This window comes from Ranitomeya variabilis, chromosome 3, assembly GCF_051348905.1.
Source record: "Ranitomeya variabilis isolate aRanVar5 chromosome 3, aRanVar5.hap1, whole genome shotgun sequence".
NCBI classification, from domain to species: Eukaryota; Metazoa; Chordata; class Amphibia; order Anura; family Dendrobatidae; genus Ranitomeya; species Ranitomeya variabilis.
In genome coordinates this window covers 46344184-46363811 of record NC_135234.1, presented here as the reverse complement: position 1 = coordinate 46363811, position 19628 = coordinate 46344184, and the positions used below count along the sequence as shown (strand labels likewise).

The 19628-nt window shown below is 42.5% G+C and overlaps 1 protein-coding gene across 2 annotated transcripts in view; it reads left to right on the top strand.

The window, feature by feature from the left end:
• The window catches only part of NCAM2 (neural cell adhesion molecule 2), a 585384-nt gene that overhangs the window by 394138 nt on the left and 171618 nt on the right, over positions 1-19628 (top strand). For both annotated transcript variants that reach the window (XM_077294013.1, XM_077294012.1), the window contains exons 12-13: positions 1148-1321; positions 3278-3397. In XM_077294013.1, the coding sequence (XP_077150128.1) occupies positions 1148-1321; positions 3278-3397 (294 nt within the window). The remainder of the gene's footprint in view (positions 1-1147; positions 1322-3277; positions 3398-19628) is intronic.

Sequence of the window (19628 nt, the reverse complement as noted above, 5' to 3'; positions counted from 1 at the left end):
ACATTATTCATTTTGTTTCCTGTTTTTCCTCTTAGGTTTATTTGTATCATATTGGAGCAATTTGTCTGATCTTGTCATGTATGCAAACTGATAAGTGACTTTAAATGCAAACATCCTGTGAAATCTGTAGAAGGGGGTATTTCTAAAAATGCTTTATTTGTGCGCAATCTTGTCAATATTGATATTTTGTCCTTGAGCCAAATTAATGATGATTTTTTCCAAAATGTTATTGCACTTCTGCTCAGAAGTCTAAAACACCCCTATAAACTTCATAAGATGGCAGCAGAGGACACATGGAGATTCCATTAAACGTGATAATTCCATTCTGTATTAATTATTGTCTTTTATCAAAAAAACAAAGGGTGATTGTACCTTTCTGGCAAGATTGAAAAACAGTTAAATTGTGGTTTGTATGGTATTACCACGCAGCACTCTATTTCTTTCTTAAAGGGAACTTTTCAGTACTATTTCACCCCCAAACTTTTAATCTGTGTATGTAGCTCTTTGAAAGATAAGTCCATCAATACTTTTACTTGGCCAGTCCATTCTCCCAGTACTGGCCATGTAACTGTGTGACTTCAGGCAACGGAGTCATCAGTTAAGCAGAAGGAGGCAGCGCTGTGTGTGAAATAGAGTTGGAGTGACAGAGGCTTTAGGTCTACAAATAGTTCTTCAGCCTCATTTGCATTTCAATTAAAACACTAATTTCCCTATAATGGAGGAACAGACCGGCTTTGTACAGGTATACTGGGCTTGTGAAATCCTACTGACAGATACTCTTTATACTTATGACACTTATCAACATTTGCGGAGAGCCAGTAGAGGCAAATTGATAAAAATGTTGAGACTGTCACTTTTCTCTAGAAAGACATATTAATTACATTACATATGTTTACGTGTACAACTCATATATACCAAATAAATTATTATGATAGCTTGGCTTTAAAGAAGATTTTGAAGAATATTAAAACAGCCTATCCTTTTGATACGCTAGCCTCCTTGTGTGATTGGTGACTACTGACTACCAGATAATCCAGACATATTGACTTCTTTTGGCCTATGAAATTTGAAGACTTATTTTCTCATACTTAGTGCTTGAATACTTTGTAGCTACACTTATTTAATTTGATGTTTTTTTATCCCGTAGATGTGCCTTCCAGTCCGCATGGTTTGCGAGTTATAGAACTATCTCAGACTTATGCCAAAATATTTTTCAATAAACCAGACTCTCATGGTGGTGTCCCCATACATCACTATCAAATGGATTTTAAAGAAGTGTCTTCAGACACTTGGAAAGTTGTTCATTCACATGGAACACAAAGTGAGTAATTACAGTAACTGAGATCTTGAAGGACATGGAGAGTTGACCTTTTCCAATGCTATTCTGCACTTACATTGGGTAGTATAGTCTGATGGATCCATTATTCTAATATGTCATAATAGTCTTAAGACCACCATACAAATTAGATGGTTGTCAGGTAACAATGGTTCGGCAAATCTTTCAGGTGTCAGGCTCTACTATTCATAGTAGCAACTTTTCCGCCGAGCACTCTTGTTTTCTCTATGAGAAAACCTAATTTCTAGGAGAACAAAAGAGTTGGCAGTCCAAAATTTGGGGTCACATATGCATATGACTGTGGGCCTAACCCGTCGATATCTATTTTATTAGTCTAATGTGTATGGGGGCTGAACAGTAGCTAAAATCTGTTATCTGAACAGAGTAGGTCTCTTAGAAGATTGGCCTTTGGTAATGTAGGGTGTAACTAAAACAGTTGCTGTTAAGATAGCTGTTATGGGGTTCAGCAGGGCCCTTTCTTAACTTTTGAAGACATCCTAGAGCTGGTAACTATTGAAGAATTACATTGTACACCTATCATTTCTCCAAGTTCCATTAAAATTGTCAGCTCTCCACTTCTGTTATTGAAGCATTTGGAATATTTATTACGTTTTGTGGCCTTGTTTTTCTCTTTTATACATATGCTTTTGTCACCATGAAATAACCAATCAAAGTTATGATTACAAGCCGCTATGCAATAAATACAGTTATTAAGATCTTTTGACCAGTCAACAACTTTTATCTTGGATTATGTAAAATGCTTCAAGATTAAGAAAAAACTTTAGCACTTTGGGGCCATCAATTCCTATAATACTCTAAAAGACCATTTTATAAAATTGGCTATGGGGTGAATAGTTTTTTTTTAGCTTTCAAAAAGATTTGCAAGTAGTGTTGAGCGATACCTTCCAATATGCAAAGGTATCGGTATCGGATTGGATCGGCCGATACCCTAAAAATATCGGATATCGACGATACCGATACCCGATACCAATGCATATCAATGGGACACAAAATATCGGAATGGTTCCCAGGGTCTGAAGGAGAGGAAACTCTACTTCAGGCCTTGGTATCCATATTCATGTATATAATAAAGAATAAAAATAAAAAATATTGATATACTCACCCCTCGGATGGCCCCTGGCTCTCACCGGTCCAAGCGTCTGCCTCCGTTCCTAAGAATGCAGAGTGACCTTCGATGACGTCGCGGCTTGTGATTGGTCGCGTGACCGCTCATGTGACTGGTCATGCGACCAATCACAAGCCGCGATGTCATTGCAGGTCCTACACTCACTGCATTCTTAGGAACGGAGGCTGCCGGTTACATCGCTAAGGTCCAGGGTCCGCCGGAGGGGTGAGTATATCCATAGTTTTTATTTTTATTCTTTATTTTTTACATGAATATGGATCCCAGGGCCTGAAGGAGAGTCTCCTCTCCTCCAGACCCTGGGAACCATACACTGGGAACTTCCGATTCCGATTTCCGATATCACAAAAATATCGGAACTCGGTATCGGAATTCCGATACAGCAAATATCGGCCGATACCCGATACTTGCGGTATCGGAATGCTCAACACTATTTGCAAGAATTGCTGTTCAAAATCAGTTTAAAGCGGCAGAGGACTGGCACCAATTGCTTTGTTCTGAGGGAGGGGAAGCAACAAGCTGATCTTGGCCAAGTTGACTACTATTGAAGTAAAGTAGAGCTATGACTCTGCATTATTACAATAAACATAGACTAATATGCTTTTAGATATTTCTGCAGCAGACAAACATCAAGGTTGTATCACGGATTTCCAATAAGAAAATCAATTCTTCCTATGATGTGAAAAAGTAGGACAAGCAAATGTGACACTATATGAATGGCCTATTTACAAGATGTTTTCTGAGTTACTGTTATGTATTTTAATGCTTTCTCTTTAATGGCATTTTTATTCGTGCAGCTATTGTTGTTCTGGCCAATTTGGAAGCCAATACGACTTATGAAGTCAAGGTTGCTGCTGTTAATGGTAAAGGACAAGGAGAATACAGTAAAATAGACATTTTTCAGACTCTTCCTGTTCGTAAGTATAAAACATATGTGTTATGCGATTCTTTGTGTTTTATGCATTCATTTACTATATTTTTACGTAGTTTAAAGAATGTCAGAAAAAATTATATTCTGTGTTGTGCTGGATATTAGGGATTGTACAAGACCCAAAGATTTAAATGATGCAATAGGAGTTATTCAATGTCCTTTAAGGCCTTTCACTGGGCCAAAAACAGAGTAGAAGTATTTCTTGAAGCATTCCTATAAAGGGGCGCACAACTTGCATCCCAGAGGCCACAATCAACCTACCATATCATTCTTTGCTTCAAGTCATAGACAATCTCCCTATATGCCAAAAATGTCTGAGATGGAAATACCCCTTTAGCTTTCTGTAATTGTTTAATCTCACGATGTAACCTTCTGACCAGAAGAAGTTGTGCTCAGGAAGGTCACAGATGACTCGCTTCATGGGAGATGCATTGCTACAGGTCTGGTCATCAATATCATCATTAAAGAACAAAGCTGGGGTCAGATGAAATGTAGTATTAAATGACAGCCAAACTTTTCATCATGGAATCTTTTAAAAACCCTAAAGCAAGGGTGGGCAATTAAGTTTCTCAAGTGCCATATCAAAGATTGTGACTGTTGTGGAGGGCCAAACCAACCGGACAAACTTAATCCTGTTAATTATTATGGTTTTATATCAATATTCATCACTTAATCTTGAGCCTAATTAAGCCAGATGACTCACTGCTACTGTTAATACAAGTACAGTGTTCTTCCCTGTGGCAACTAATAAAAAACATACAGTATAATTGACTGCTTTTTAATATTAATAATAATAATAATAATAATAATAATAATAATAATCTTTACTTATATAGTGCCAACATGTTCCCCAGCACTTTACAGTTTAACAGTTTCAAACACAACAGTCATAAGTAACAACATTAACAATACAATAATTACAGCAAAATAAGATGACCCTGGTCGTGAGAGCTTAAAATCTACAATGACGTGGGGGGGATACAAAGTACAAATGTGTATTTACAATGATGTATTTACAATGATGGTCCAGCCATCTTCAGGGGGTGGGGGATAGATGGAAGTAGTGAATGGGCTACACACACAAACATAAAATGACTTTGATTAGTGAACGTGATAGGCCGCTCTGAACAAATGTGTTTTGAGGGAGTGCCTAAAACTATTCAAATTGTGGATGGTCCTAATATTTTTGGGTAGAGCATTGCAGAGGATTGGCGCAGTGCCGGAGACGGGATTGGGAGGTACGGATTAGTGCAGAGGTTATTCAAAAGTCATTTGCAGAGCACAGTGGTCAGTTAGGCCGATAGACCGAAATGAGAGAGGAGATGGAAGGGGGTGCCGTACTGTGGAGAGCTTTATGGGTGAGAACAAGTACTTTCAATTGGATTCTATAATGAATGGGCAGCCAGTGTAACGACTGTCGAAGAACGGACACGTCTGAAAACCCATTAGTTAGATGGACAACCCTGGCTGCTGCATTAAGGATAGACTGGAGAGGGGAAAGTCGAGTAAGGGGTAGGCCAATTAATAGAGCATTGCAGTAGTCCAGGCGGGAGTGGATCAAGGTGGCAATGAGGGTTTTTGTTGTTTCCATGGTGAGAAAAAGGCGGATTCTAGAGATGTTCTTTAAGTGTAAGCAGCAAGTGCAGGCAAGAGATTGTATATGGGATGTGAAGGAGAGACCGGAGTCAAACTTAACACCCAGATAGCACGCCTGCTGCTGGGATGTTATTATTGTGCCACCCACGGAGAGGGAAATGTCAGATTTACGGAGGTTACTAGATGGTGGGAGCAGAAGAAATTCAATTTTAGAGAGGTTGAGTTTCAGATAGAGAGCGGACATGATGTTGGAGACTACGGACAGACAGTCACTGGCGTGAAGAGAGTGGTCACCGTTCTATTTTGCTGTCAGAAGGTCATTGGTCACTTTGATGAGTGCAGTTTCTGTTGAATGCAGGGGGGATGCCGGACTGTGAAGGGTCTAGGAGGGAATGAGTGGAGAGGTGACGGGTAAGGCGGCAGTAGATCAGGCGCTCCAAGAGTTTAGTGAGGAAGGGGTGATTGGAGACTGGTCTGTAGTTGTTTGTGCAGGATGGGTCGAGGGTGGGTTTCTTTAGTAATGGAGTAATGATAGTGTTTGAAGGAGGAGGGGAAAATGCCAGAGGAGAGGGAGAGATTAAAAATTGTAGTTAGGTGAGTTGTGACGACTGGAGAGAGCCTGGAGGAGATGAGAGGGAACGGGGTCAGTAGTGCATGTAGTCGGACGAGAAGAAGAGAGGAGCTTGGAGACTTCTCCTTCTGTGATGGGATCGAATGTGGATAGTGAGCCAGAGGAAATGCAGGGAGGGATGGGAGTCACTGCACTTGGTGGCTGGGAGCGGATTTCCTAACGGATATTATCTATTTTCTCTAAAAAGTGGGAGGCCAGGTCATCGGCACAAATGTCTGTGATAGGGGCTTGTTCTTTCGGCCTGAGGAGGGAGTGAAAGGGGTCAAAAAGTTTCTTGGGGTTGTTGGATAGTGAGGAGATCAGGGTGGTGAAGAAAGTCTGTTTGGTGAGGTGAAGGGCAGAATTATAGGATCTTAACATAAATTTTAAGTGTATGAAGTCTTCTGGTGTGCGAGTTTTCCTAAGCATTCAGCACACCTAGAGCATCGCTTGTTATCTTAAGCAATATATTATGCAGCTCCCTTTATTCAGCTGTTATATCTAAATCAACAGCTCACAACACAATATGATGGCTCACACAGTCCCCTGTTGTGAACTATACTTCTTGGCTCCCTCTTGTGGTCACTAGTGATTTGGCACTTGGATTGTCTTTTACCAGGTTGGTACTCACCTGCTTTGTTAGGCCTGGGGTGTTGCTATTTAAACTTCCTGGATTCTCAGTCCAGTGCCTGGCATCGTTGTAATCAGTTCATTTCTGTTTGCTCCTGTCTTCAGGTCCTGGTTCTTTGCAAGATAAGCTAAGTCCTGCTTTCTTATTTTTGATCATTTGCATTGTTTATATTTTTGTCCAGCTTGTACAAAATGTGATTCCTGATATCGCTGGAAGCTCTAGGGGGCTGATATTCTCCCCCCACACCGTTAGTCGGTTTGGGGGTTCTTGGATATTCAGCGTGGATATTTTGCAGGGTTTTTGCTGACCATATAAGTCATCTTACTATATTCTGCTATTAGTCAGTGGGCCTCTCTTTGCTAAAATCTAGTTCATTCTTACGTTTGTCTTTTCTTCTTACCTCACCGTTATTATTTGTTGGGGGCTTGTATTACTTTGGGGTCTTTTCTCTGGAGGCAAGAGAGGTCTTATTTTCCCTTATAGTGTTAGTTAGTTCTCCGGCTGGCGCGAGACGTCTAGGATCAACGTAGGCACGTTCCCCGGCTACTGTTAGTGTTTGTGCTAGGATCAGGTATATGGTCAGCCTAGTTACCACGTCCCTATGAGCTGGTATTTATGTTTGCAGACTTTGCTGTAATCTCTGAGATCCTTTGCCATTGGGATCATAACAGTATGCCAGGCCTATGAATAGTTAATGCATTGCAGAAGTGGGATTAAAAGAAAAGGAGTTCTGAGTTTTTTGTTTTTTTTTCTCCTCTTTCTTCCTTCCCCTTTTTCTCAGAGTGGCTGTAAGCTTTGCTGCAGACATGAATGTTCAGACCTTGATTACTAGTGTGGATCAGCTTGCTGCACGAGTGCAGAGCATTCAGGATTTTGTTGTTAGCAGTCCTATGTCTGAGCCTAAGATACCTATTCCTGAGCTGTTCTCTGGAGATCGATTTAAATTTAGGAATTTTAGGAATAATTGTAAATTGTTTCTATCTTTGAAACCTCGTTCGTTTGGAGATTCAGCTCAGCAAGTTAAAATTGTTATCTCCTTTTTGCGTGGCGACCCTCAGGATTGGGCTTTCTCGTTAGCGCCAGGAGATCCGGCATTGGCGGATGTTGATGCGTTTTTTCTGGCGCTCAGATTGCTTTATGAGGAGCCTAATCTTGAAATTCAGGCAGAAAAAGCTCTACTGGCTATCTCTCAGGGCCAGGATGAAGCCGAAATGTATTGCCAAAAATTTCGGAAATGGTCCGTGCTTACTCAATGGAATGAATGTGCTCTGGCCGCACATTTCAGAAATGGTCTTTCTGAAGCCATTAAGAATGTGATGGTGGGTTTCACAATTCCTACAAGTCTGAATGATTCTATGGCGCTGGCTATTCAGATTGATCGGCGTTTGCGGGAGCGCATATCCACTAATCCTCTGGCGGTGTTGTCTGAACAGACACCTGTTTCAATGCAATGTGATAGAAACCCCGATCCAGCAATGCAATGTGATAGAATCCTGACTAGAACCGAACGACAAAATCATAGACGACAGAATGGGCTGTGTTTTTACTGTGGTGATTCTACACATGTTATATCAGCATGCTCTAAACGCCTAACCAAGGTTGTCAGTCCTGTCTCCATTGGTAATTTGCAGCCTAAATTTATTTTGTCTGTGACTTTAATTTGTTCATTGTCTTCCTACCCTGTTATGGCATTTGTGGATTCAGGTGCTGCCCTGAGTCTTATGGACTTGTCGTTTGCCAAGCGCTGTGGTTTTGTCCTGGAGCCTTTAAAAGTTCCTATTCCTCTCAGAGGAATTGATGCTACGCCACTGGCGGAAAATAAACCGCAGTATTGGACACAAGTGACCATGTGCATGACTCCTGAACATCGGGAGGTGATTCATTTTCTTGTTCTGCATAAAATGAATGATTTGGTCATGTTGGGTCTGCCATGGTTACAGACCCATAATCCTGTTTTGGATTGGAAGGCTATGTCGGTGTCGAGTTGGGGTTGTCAGGGAATTCATTGCGATTCTCCGCCGGTGTCTATTGCTACTTCTACTCCTTCAGAGGTTCCTGAGTATTTGTGTGACTATCAGGATGTATTCAGTGAGTCCAGGTCCAGTGCTCTTCCTCCTCATAGGGACTGTGACTGCGCAATAGATTTGATTCCTGGCAGTAAATTTCCTAAGGGACGATTATTTAATTTGTCTGTACCCGAGCATGCCGCAATGCGTTCTTATGTCAAGGAGTCTTTGGAGAAGGGGCATATTCGTCCATCCTCTTCCCCTCTTGGTGCGGGATTCTTTTTTGTGGCCAAGAAGGACGGGTCTTTGAGACCTTGTATAGACTATCGGCTTCTGAATAAAATCACTGTTAAGTTTCAGTATCCTTTGCCACTATTGTCAGACTTGTTTGCTCGGATTAAGGGTGCCAAGTGGTTCACCAAGATAGATCTTCGTGGTGCGTACAACCTTGTGCGCATTAGGCGGGGAGATGAATGGAAAACTGCATTCAATACGCCCGAAGGTCATTTTGAATACTTGGTGATGCCCTTTGGGCTCTCTAATGCTCCTTCAGTGTTTCAGTCATTTATGCATGATATCTTCCGGAAGTATCTGGATAAATTTATAATTGTTTATCTGGATGATATTCTGGTTTTCTCGGATGATTGGGATTCTCATGTAAAGCAGGTCAGGATGGTGTTTCAGGTTTTGCGTGATAATGCTTTGTTTGTGAAGGGCTCAAAGTGTCTCTTTGGAGTGCAGAAGGTTTCCTTTTTGGGTTTTATTTTCTCCCCTTCTGCTGTGGAGATGGACCCAGTCAAGGTCCGAGCTATTCATGATTGGACTCAGCCCACGTCTGTTAAGAGTCTTCAGAAGTTCTTGGGGTTTGCTAATTTCTACCGTTGCTTTATCGCTAACTTTTCTAGCGTTGTTAAACCTTTGACGGATATGACCAAGAAAGGTTCTGATGTGACTAGTTGGGCCCCTGCAGCCGTGGAGGCCTTCCAGGAGCTGAAGCGCCGGCTTACTTCGGCGCCTGTTTTGTGCCAGCCTGATGTCTCACTTCCCTTTCAGGTTGAAGTGGATGCTTCTGAGATCGGTGCTGGGGCTGTTTTGTCGCAGAGAGGCTCTGGTTGCTCTGTGATGAGACCATGTGCTTTTTTCTCTAGGAAGTTTTCGCCTGCTGAGCAGAACTATGATGTTGGTAATCGGGAGTTGTTGGCCATGAAGTGGGCATTTGAGGAGTGGCGTCATTGGCTCGAGGGTGCTAAGCATCGTGTGGTGGTCTTGACTGATCACAAAAATCTGATGTATCTTGAGTCTGCTAAGCGCCTGAATCCTAGACAGGCTCGTTGGTCATTGTTTTTCTCTTGTTTTGACTTTGTGGTCTCGTACTTGCCTGGTTCGAAGAATGTTAACGCTGATGCTCTTTCTAGGAGCTTTGTGCCTGACTCTGCTGGAGTCTCGGAGCCAGCTGGTATTCTTAAAGAGGGAGTAATCGTGTCGGCCATATCTCCTGATTTGCGACGTGTGTTGCAGAGATTTCAGGCTGGTAAACCTGACTCTTGTCCACCCGACAGACTGTTTGTTCCTGATAAATGGACCAGCAAAGTCATTTCCGAGGTTCATTCCTCGGTGTTGGCAGGGCATCCGGGAATTTTTGGTACCCGAGATTTGGTGGCTAGGTCCTTTTGGTGGCCTTCCTTGTCACGGGATGTGCGGTCATTTGTGCAGTCCTGTGGGACTTGTGCTCGGGTTAAGCCTTGTTGTTCTCGTGCTAGCGGGTTGCTTCTGCCCTTGCCCATCCCGAAGAGGCCTTGGACACACATTTACATGGATTTCATTTCTGATCTTCCGGTGTCTCAAGGAATGTCTGTCATCTGGGTGGTGTGTGATCGTTTTTCCAAGATGGTCCATTTGGTACCCTTGCCTAAGTTGCCTTCCTCTTCCGATCTGGTTCCTTTGTTTTTTCAGAATGTGGTTCGTTTACACGGCATTCCGGAGAATATCGTGTCCGACAGAGGATCCCAGTTTGTGTCCAGATTCTGGCGATCTTTTGGTGCTAAAATGGGCATTGATTTGTCATTTTCATCTGCCTTCCATCCTCAGACTAATGATCAAACGGAGCGAACTAATCAGACACTGGAGGCTTATTTGAGATGTTTTGTTTCTGCGGACCAGGATGATTGGGTGACCTTCTTGCCATTGGCGGAGTTTGCCCTTAATAATCGGGCTAGTTCCGCTACTTTGGTTTCGCCATTCTTCTGCAACTCTGGTTTTCATCCTCGTTTCTCCTCGGGTCATGTTGAGTCTTCTGACTGTCCTGGGGTGGATTCCGTGGTGGATAGGTTGCAGCGGATTTGGAATCTTGTGGTGGACAACTTGAAGTTGTCACAGGAGAAGGCTCAGCGTTTTGCCAACCGCCGCCGCGGTGTGGGCCCCCGACTTCGTGTTGGGGATTTGGTTTGGTTGTCTTCTCGGTATGTCCCTCTGAAGGTTTCCTCTCCTAAGTTTAAGCCTCGCTTTATTGGTCCTTATAAAATTTTGGAAGTTATTAACCCAGTTTCTTTTCGTTTGGATCTTCCGGTGTCGTTTGCCATTCACAACGTGTTCCATAGGTCTTTGTTGCGGCGGTACGTTGTGCCTGTGGTTCCTGCTGTTGAGCCTCCTGCTCCGGTGTTGGTTGAGGGCGAGTTGGAGTACGTGGTAGAGAAGATCTTGGATTCTCGTCTCTCTAGACGGAGGCTTCAGTATTTGGTCAAATGGAAGGGCTATGGTCAGGAGGATAATTCCTGGGTGGCCGCCTCTGATGTTCATGCGGCCGATTTGATTCGTGCCTTCCACGCTGCTCATCCTGGTCACCCTGGTGGTCTTGGTGAGGGTTCGGTGACCCCTCCTTAAAGGGGGGGTACTGTTGTGAACTATACTTCTTGGCTCCCTCTTGTGGTCACTAGTGATTTGGCACTTGAATTGTCTTTTACCAGGTTGGTACTCACCTGCTTCTTTAGGCCTGGGGTGTTGCTATTTTAACTTCCTGGATTCTCAGTCCAGTGCCTGGCATCGTTGTAATCAGTTCATTTCTGTTTGCTCCTGTCTTCAGGTCCTGGTTCTTTGCAAGATAAGCTAAGTCCTGCTTTCTTATTTTTGATCATTTGCATTGTTTATATTTTTGTCCAGCTTGTACAAAATGTGATTCCTGATATCGCTGGAAGCTCTAGGGGACTGATATTCTCCCCCCACACCGTTAGTCGGTTTGGGGGTTCTTGGATATTCAGCGTGGATATTTTGCAGGGTTTTTGCTGACCATATAAGTCATCTTACTATATTCTGCTATTAGTCAGTGGGCCTCTCTTTGCTAAAATCTAGTTCATTCTTACGTTTGTCTTTTCTTCTTACCTCACCGTTATTATTTGTTGGGGGCTTGTATTACTTTGGGGTCTTTTCTCTGGAGGCAAGAGAGGTCTTATTTTCCCTTATAGGGTTAGTTAGTTCTCCGGCTGGCACGAGACGTCTAGGATCAACGTAGGCACGTTCCCCGGCTACTGTTAGTGTTTGTGCTAGGATCAGGTATATGGTCAGCCTAGTTACCACGTCCCTATGAGCTGGTATTTATGTTTGCAGACTTTGCTGTAATCTCTGAGATCCTTTGCCATTGGGATCATAACAGTCCCCACACACAGTGTGATGTCCCCACATAGTATGATGCTCAGCACAGCTCTCCACATAGTATGATGTCCTCACACAGCCACTCAAATAGTGTGTGTCCCTACAAAACCAGTCATGCTTTATACTGTACTGTCACATGGTATGATGTCCCCATAAAGCCTCTCACACTGTATAATGTCTCTCCACAGTATGATGTCCCAACAGAGCCCATCACACAGTATAATGTCCCCACAATGCCCCCCATACAGTATTGATGTCCCTCAGACAGAGCCCGTTCCGTCCCACACAGCCCACTTACATAGTATAATATTCCTACACAGCCCCCTTACATAGTATAATATCCCCACACAGCCCCTCACTTTTGTCCCTCAGAGCACAGCACAATGTCTAAACATGCCCTTTAGGGCACAGCATAATGTCCCTAAACATGCCCCATGGGGCACATCATGATGTCCCTTAACATGCCCCATAGGCCACAACATGATGACCCTATAATTTCCCACAATGTACTATGAAATAAAAAAAGCAGCTACATACCTCACTCCGTTACCCCACTGCACCAGTCTGCCCTGTGTGCTGAGGCACAGCTGATGCAATGTAATCAAGTCATAGCACCTGCTGTACTCTCAGACGCAAAGGCTTAGTGATGGAAGAGGCATCCAACAGCTCCCTGTTCCATCATTGTATTCACTGGTATCTGTTTCCTGAGGATCAAGATATCTAATAAAAGATAGATGCTGTACAGGTAGTGGCCGTGTAGTGCAGGACACCACTGAATCCAACTGTTTGGCTAGCCCAATCTGTGGTCAGCACAGAAACACCCAAAGGGCCACATGTTGCTCTTGGGCCACACTTTGCCTACGTCTGCCCGATTCATACCTGTTCACTGAACTATCTGATAATGGCCACTACACAATATTCGGAGCTGTGGTGTTTTGGCTAATCTATATATATAATTGTCTAAGGGTTTTTCCGTCTGTCTGTCTGTCTGTCTGTCCTGGAAATCCCACGTCTCTGATTGGTCGAGGCCGCCAGGCCTCGACCAATCAGCGACGGGCACAGCATGGCGACGATGATGTCATAATGGAAATCCCGCGTCTCTGATTGGTCGAGGCCGCCAGGCCTCGACCAATCAGCGACGGGCACAGTATCGACGTAGATGTCATAATGGTTTCCATGGCGACGATGATGTCATAAAGGTTGCCTCGACCAATCAGCGACGGGCACAGTCTGCCGCAAATTCTGGAATCATCATTGTCCAAATACTACGGGGACATGCATATTCTAGAATACCCGATGCGTTAGAATCGGGCCACAGTCTAGTTATATTATATACTTCTAACAACCATGGGACTTGCTAAAAGTTGATGAATGGGATTGACAGGCACTGATATATTTGGTATTGATTTCTAAGCCAATAGATAGGTTATCAATATTTCAGCCTTGGACAAATATTTTAACCAGGAAAATTTTCTTTTAACAAAATGCATTTTCTATTGCCAAGTGATAAGCACCATGATGTTTGACAATAGTGATTCAGTTTTGTTCAATTTGGTTAATTAATTCAATATTAAAACACTCACCAAAAATGAGAAAGCAGCAAAAGGTATAAATAATATCAATAATTACAATTTTGAATTTGTTTTGCTTTTTTTCATTCTTTAAGGATAAAAGTGTAGTCATTTCTCCCTTTGGATTTCACAGCTAGCTATAGTTAATGGTCACAATAGACCTTTTATAAAAAAAAAATAAATGGTGCAATTACTTGTTAATCATGCTTCCGGTCTTGCTATTTTGCTGGAAACATCAGTTTACCAATAGTATTGAATTTCAGTAGTCTGTAGAATAAAATGAGAATCGATCCTCAAATGACTACTTAACAATTCTCTAAAGAAAATTTGTAATTTCTCCAATTTTTTTTTCCAAATCTTCTAATGGCTGAAAAATCATTATCCAGTATGTGAATTGACTAAACAAAGAAATAAAATCAATTATTTTGTATTATCATTCAATCTGTCTTGTCTTTAACCAAAACCTCACCGGTGTAAGATGTGCTGAATTTCAATGCTCCAGAATGTGATCCTTACACCAGCTCGTGGCTTTACACCAGTATATTTATCATGCTGGGATTGATCCTGACCACTAATCTCTACTCATGTTTTATAAAAGTCTGATGCAGTGAAAAAGAACAAAAAGCCACATTTTGTTTGGGAATTACACCCTTCTGCAAACTTTGCAATTTTTTAACAAAGATCCTGGTCAGGTATCTGGCCAAACCAAGGCCTTAAAAGCAATGTGTCATCAGAAAGTGACCTAAGTATTAAGTCTTGTTTGCCAAAGGGATCAAATACTTATTTCTCACTGCAAAATGCAAATACATTTATATAATTTATACAATTTGATTTTCTGGATTTTATTTTTGATATTCCATCTCTCAATGTTAAAATTAACCTACCCTTAAAATTATACGATACGATACAATACGATACACTTTATTGATCCCGGGGGAAATTACAGTATTACAGCCCCAATACAAACAGCAGTACATTAAATATTATGACACAAATCTTGCACAAGTAAACCAACATTACATAACAAATAAATGTGAGTAGTACAGGTATATAAGTCACTGTTAATTGATATTAGTACACCTGCAATCAGTCTTTGTTGTCTACCACCCTTAGGAAATTATTATACAGCCCCATAGCAGTAGGTACAAACGATTTCCTGAATTTCTCCTTCTTACACCTCAGTAGGATTAGACGGCTGCTGAAAGTGCTCTTCTGCTTCAAGAACAGCTCGTATAGTGGGTGTGTATTATTGTTCATTATAGCCCTACACTTCTTCAGAATTCTATCCTCCAATACCTCCTCCAAAGAGTCCAGATGGAGGCCAACAGCCGCGCTTGTCTTCTTGGTAAGTTTGTTGAGCTTATTAGCGTCAGCTACTCGCACACTACTGCCCCAGCATATGATAGCAAAAAAATGGCGCTTGCCACAATGGACTGGTAGAACATTTCCAGCATTTTACTGCACACATTGAATGGCCTGAGCTTCCAAAGACAGTAATGTCTGCTCATTCCCTTCTTGTAAACCTTTTCTGTATGACACCTCCAATCGAGTTTACTGTCAAGGTGAACCCCCAAATACTTGTAGCTCTCAACAATCTCAACCTCCTGGCCAGCAATATTGATTGGTGAGTAATCCTCCTTTTTCTTTCTGTAACTCACCACCAACTCCTTGGTTTTCTTTACATTTAGTTCAAGACAGTTAGTCAGGCACCAATCCACAAAATCAGAAACCACCATTCTATATTCCTTCGGCCCCCCACAATGCCCCCTACAATCACTGAGTCTTCTGAGAATTTTTGGAGGTGACAAAAATCTGATTTATACTGAAAGTCAGCTGTATACAATGTGAAGAGGAAGGGTGACAGTACTGTACCCTGAGGGGCTCCAACACTGCTCCGTACACTGCCAGATACCACCTCCCCCATCCTTACAAACTGCAGCCTGTCCGTCAGGCAGTCATTTATCCAGTTCACCATCCCCTCATCTACCACCATATCTGTCAACTTATTACGTAGTAAGGGTGGCTGTAAGGTATTGAGAAGTCAAAGAACAAGGCGTGAACTACAGATCCATCATTTTCCAAGAATTAATGTACTGTATGTAGCACAGACACTACAGCATCATCCACCCTCAATCTCTGCTGGTACGCAAACTGTAGGGGGTCAGTAAAAGCCCTCACCATCGGACACAAGTAGGCGAGTATTATTCTTTCCAAGGACTTCATAGCATGTGATGTTAAGGCCACTGGATGATAGTCTTGTAAGGAAGTTGGAAAAGTGGTCTTAGGAACCGGCACCAGGCAGGTGGTCTTCCACAGTTCTGGTACACCCTGTGATTGAAGGCTCCAGTTAAACAGGTCCTGGAAGACAGTACACAGTTGGTTTGCACACGCACTGAGGACACGTGGACTGAGGCCACCGGGCTCAGCTGCTTTGCCAATAACAAGTCTACTAAACTGTCTTTTCACGTCTCTTTGGGAGATGGTGCAAGCAGGCAGTTTATCCCCCAATGTCAATGCTGCCGGTCGTTTCCCAGCTCCATCCCCCATTCCTGATGACACTGTGCTTGTGTTGGGGAATCTGTTGAAAAACTCGTTCATTTCTTTAGCCAAGGGCAGATCCTCTTCCCCACACTTCGGCTTTGCCTTAAACCCAGTTAGCTGTTTCATGCCAGACCACACCTCCATGGAATTGTTGTGTGACAATTTATTTTCTAATTTAATTCGGAACACTTCACGGGCATTCCTAATTTTCCCCTTTAAATCCCTTTGTAACAATTTCAGTTTCTTTGTATCCTTAATTTTAAATGCCATTTTTTTCTTCTTTAGTAAGTGTTTCAATTCTTTTGTAATCCAAGGCTTGTTATTTGCGTAACATCGAATCTTTTGAGATCAAATACTTATTTCCATCACTGTATGTATGTGTATATATACAGTATATATATATATATATATATATATATATATATATATATATATATATATATATATATATATATATAAAATTGGCAAGGTTTATCGCAATCTGAACAGTAAGAATTAGAAATCTATCAATTTTCACACTGACCAATGAGGCTATTGTAGCCTCCTACTTCATGTTCTTTCACCAAATTCACATGTAAATTAGCAGCAATGAAAAGACTCTGACCTTTTGTACTGAAACATCTAATGAGAGTGTGGAAAGGTCATTAGGAAAGAAGGTGTTCTGTGATATCGCCTATTGTGATTGGTAAATCCTGTGTTTTCAACTATTTATTGAGGTTTTATCTGACATAAAAATCCTGCTTCTTATGATAATGAACTTTGATGAAATCTCTTGCTAAAAGGAGAGGAAGTGTGAATTTAAATATACTCCTATGATCAATGTGAAAATTGTAAGATTACTCTTTGTTTATTAATAAAGATCATGATATTGAAGAGAAAAGCATTTCCAAAAATGTTAAAAAAAAAAAAAATGTAACTGTAGGAATGTTAGCAGGTGCGTGGGATGCAGTGACACACAGAAGGTAGAGCAAGGGTTAACAGGTATTTCTTTATATAGAACGATAGTAGGTAAAGCAGGGGGTACAATAAATAAAGGTAATAACTAGTGTTAAGCATTCCGATACCGCAAGTATCGGGTATCGGCCGATACTTGCGGTATCGGAATTCCGATACCGAGATCCGATACTTTTGTGGTATCGGGAATCGGAATCGGAAGTTCCCAGTGTATGGTTCCCAGGGTCTGAAGGAGAGGAAACTCTCCTTCAGGCCCTGGGATCCATATCCATGTAAAAAATAAAGAATTAAAATAAAAAATAGGGATATACTCACCCTCTGACGTGCCCTGGCAGTAACCGGCAGCCTGCTTTGCTTAAAATGAGCGCTTTCAGCACCTTCCATGACGTCACGGCTTCTGATTGGTCGCGTGCCGCTCATGTGACCTCCTCATTCTAGGAATTTAGGACCTGAGAATGATGTCGCGGCTTGTGATTGGTCGCGTGGCGGTCACATGAGCGGCACACGACCAATCAGAAGCCGTGACGTCATGGTAGGTGCTGAACGTGCTCATTTTAAGCAAAGCAGGCTGCCGGTTAACAGCGGTAAGGCGCAGGGGCCTCCGGACGGGTGAGTTATCAATATTTTTTATTTTAATTCTTTATTTTACACATTAATATGGATCCCAGGGCCTGAAGGAGAGTTTCCTCTCCTTCAGACCCTGGGAACCATCAGGATACCTTCTGATACTTGGTGTCCCATTGACTTGTATTGGTATCGGGTATCGGTATCGGCGATATCTGATACTTTTCGGATATCGGCCGATACTATCCAATACCGATACTTTCAAGTATCGGACGGTATCGCTCAACACTAGTAATAACAGTTTAACTTATCAGTCTCTGGGCCTTGGTGGAAGGTGGCTGGAAGATCCCTTGGTGGCACCGAAGGCAGCGTGAGATGTCTCCGATCCGGTCCCGCAGAAAGGTGATGCACTGTTTCCTGTGATGATTCCTCCGGGCCCTTCGGCACGTGGTTTCCTAGTACAGACACAAGATGATGTAGAGGTGTAGGTCTGCGGCACAGTGGACGAAGCAAATAGTTCAGTAGACAAGGCCGCAGTAGAAGTACACAGTCCAGTGGTCACAGCCTCAGTAGCAGGCTGGTACTCAGCAGGCACCGCAGGGATTTGACTGAGAAGTGCCTCCGCGGTGGTCAGCAGAACGATGCTATGCACTCTGCACGGGTCACAATACAATGCAGGGGTCTCTCTGAGCTGTGTGTCATCAGTCGGGGTGGACACACTAACCGGGTATGATGGCACGGATAGCTGGTGTGGGTAAGTTGAGAGGCAGTCAATTGTCTCTGTACTTACACTCTGGTTCCCCACCAAAGGCCCTGTATTCCCGCGCACACCACTATTTCAGTCGGACCCGCCCCCACCAGTCCGGTGTCTTGCCCTGCTCCGGTCTGAAGTCTCTTCCCCCTGGAATAATAGTGACAGTCCCCACAATTCCGACCCAGAGATGCAGGGGGGGACCATTAGCCTGGTCCTCCTCCCTACATAACACAAAAACCTGATTTAAACAATAGGTTATTTTCTGATGACCCATTCCATTTAAGTCATACAAATGAGCACAGAATCTGAATACTAGAGTGGAGTAGATCTGTCAAAATTAAAATTATCCAGATCACATGGATTTTTGATTTGCAGTGGCATTATTTTCCCAAAATTGAATGTCCCTTATTATGCTCTAATGTCTTTCCAGATTCCAGTGGTTAGTAATTGTAAGATTTTTGCAGAAAATAAAAAATTCTTATACTCACCTCACTTATCTGGCCCCTTTATTCTTCGCCGTGTGCTGTCTGGTCCTTGACACATCTTCTTATCACCGTGGCCGAGGTCTGAAGCCCTAAGCCATAGTATGCTAGGCCAAGATGTCAGGCTCTGATGAGAACCTTCCTTAAGTGCACATAAGGTCAGACTAGAGATGAGCGAACCCAAACTTAAATGTTCGGGGTTTGTACTGGACAGTTAGTGTTAGTTGCTAAACACCAAACACAGACTTCTCCCAGAAATCCGTTGCAGTGTTCGGAGTTCTGAGGGAACTCCGAGAAAGAGTGACTTTTTTTTATCTCAAAAGTTCAGGTAACCATTGTTTTCAATGAACTTAAGGTCTTTTTCAAGTTTGGTTATAGTTCTAGTACCGGAACCAAACTTTAAAATAAAGTTCAGGTCAGGTACAGGAATCCGAAATTCCACGGCTCCCATCATCCCTGGTCATGACATCATGCTAGAGCAGTAATGCTGTTCGTATTTCATATATTACGTCTTTACATGCAGAGTTTAACTTTATTTGTTTGTTGTATATGGAGGTGGCTACTGCTAGTTCTCAACTGTACACACCAGTTTTCTGATTTGGAAGTGCCATTCAGTTTTTTGCTATTTGTATATCAGTCCTCTGACTGCCCTCCATCCTCTAGTGGTTTTAATTGCAGCGGCATTCTATCTATGCAGAAATTCAGACTTGAGCCTTAGATAGGTATTGACACTAGACACGTAGGTTCCCAGCAGATTTGTGACCACCTTGTCATTGGCTGCTGCGGATGCATGAATTGGCGAAATCTATTTTTATTATTATCTAGTGCAGTAACGCTAGTCATATTTCATATATTACATGTTT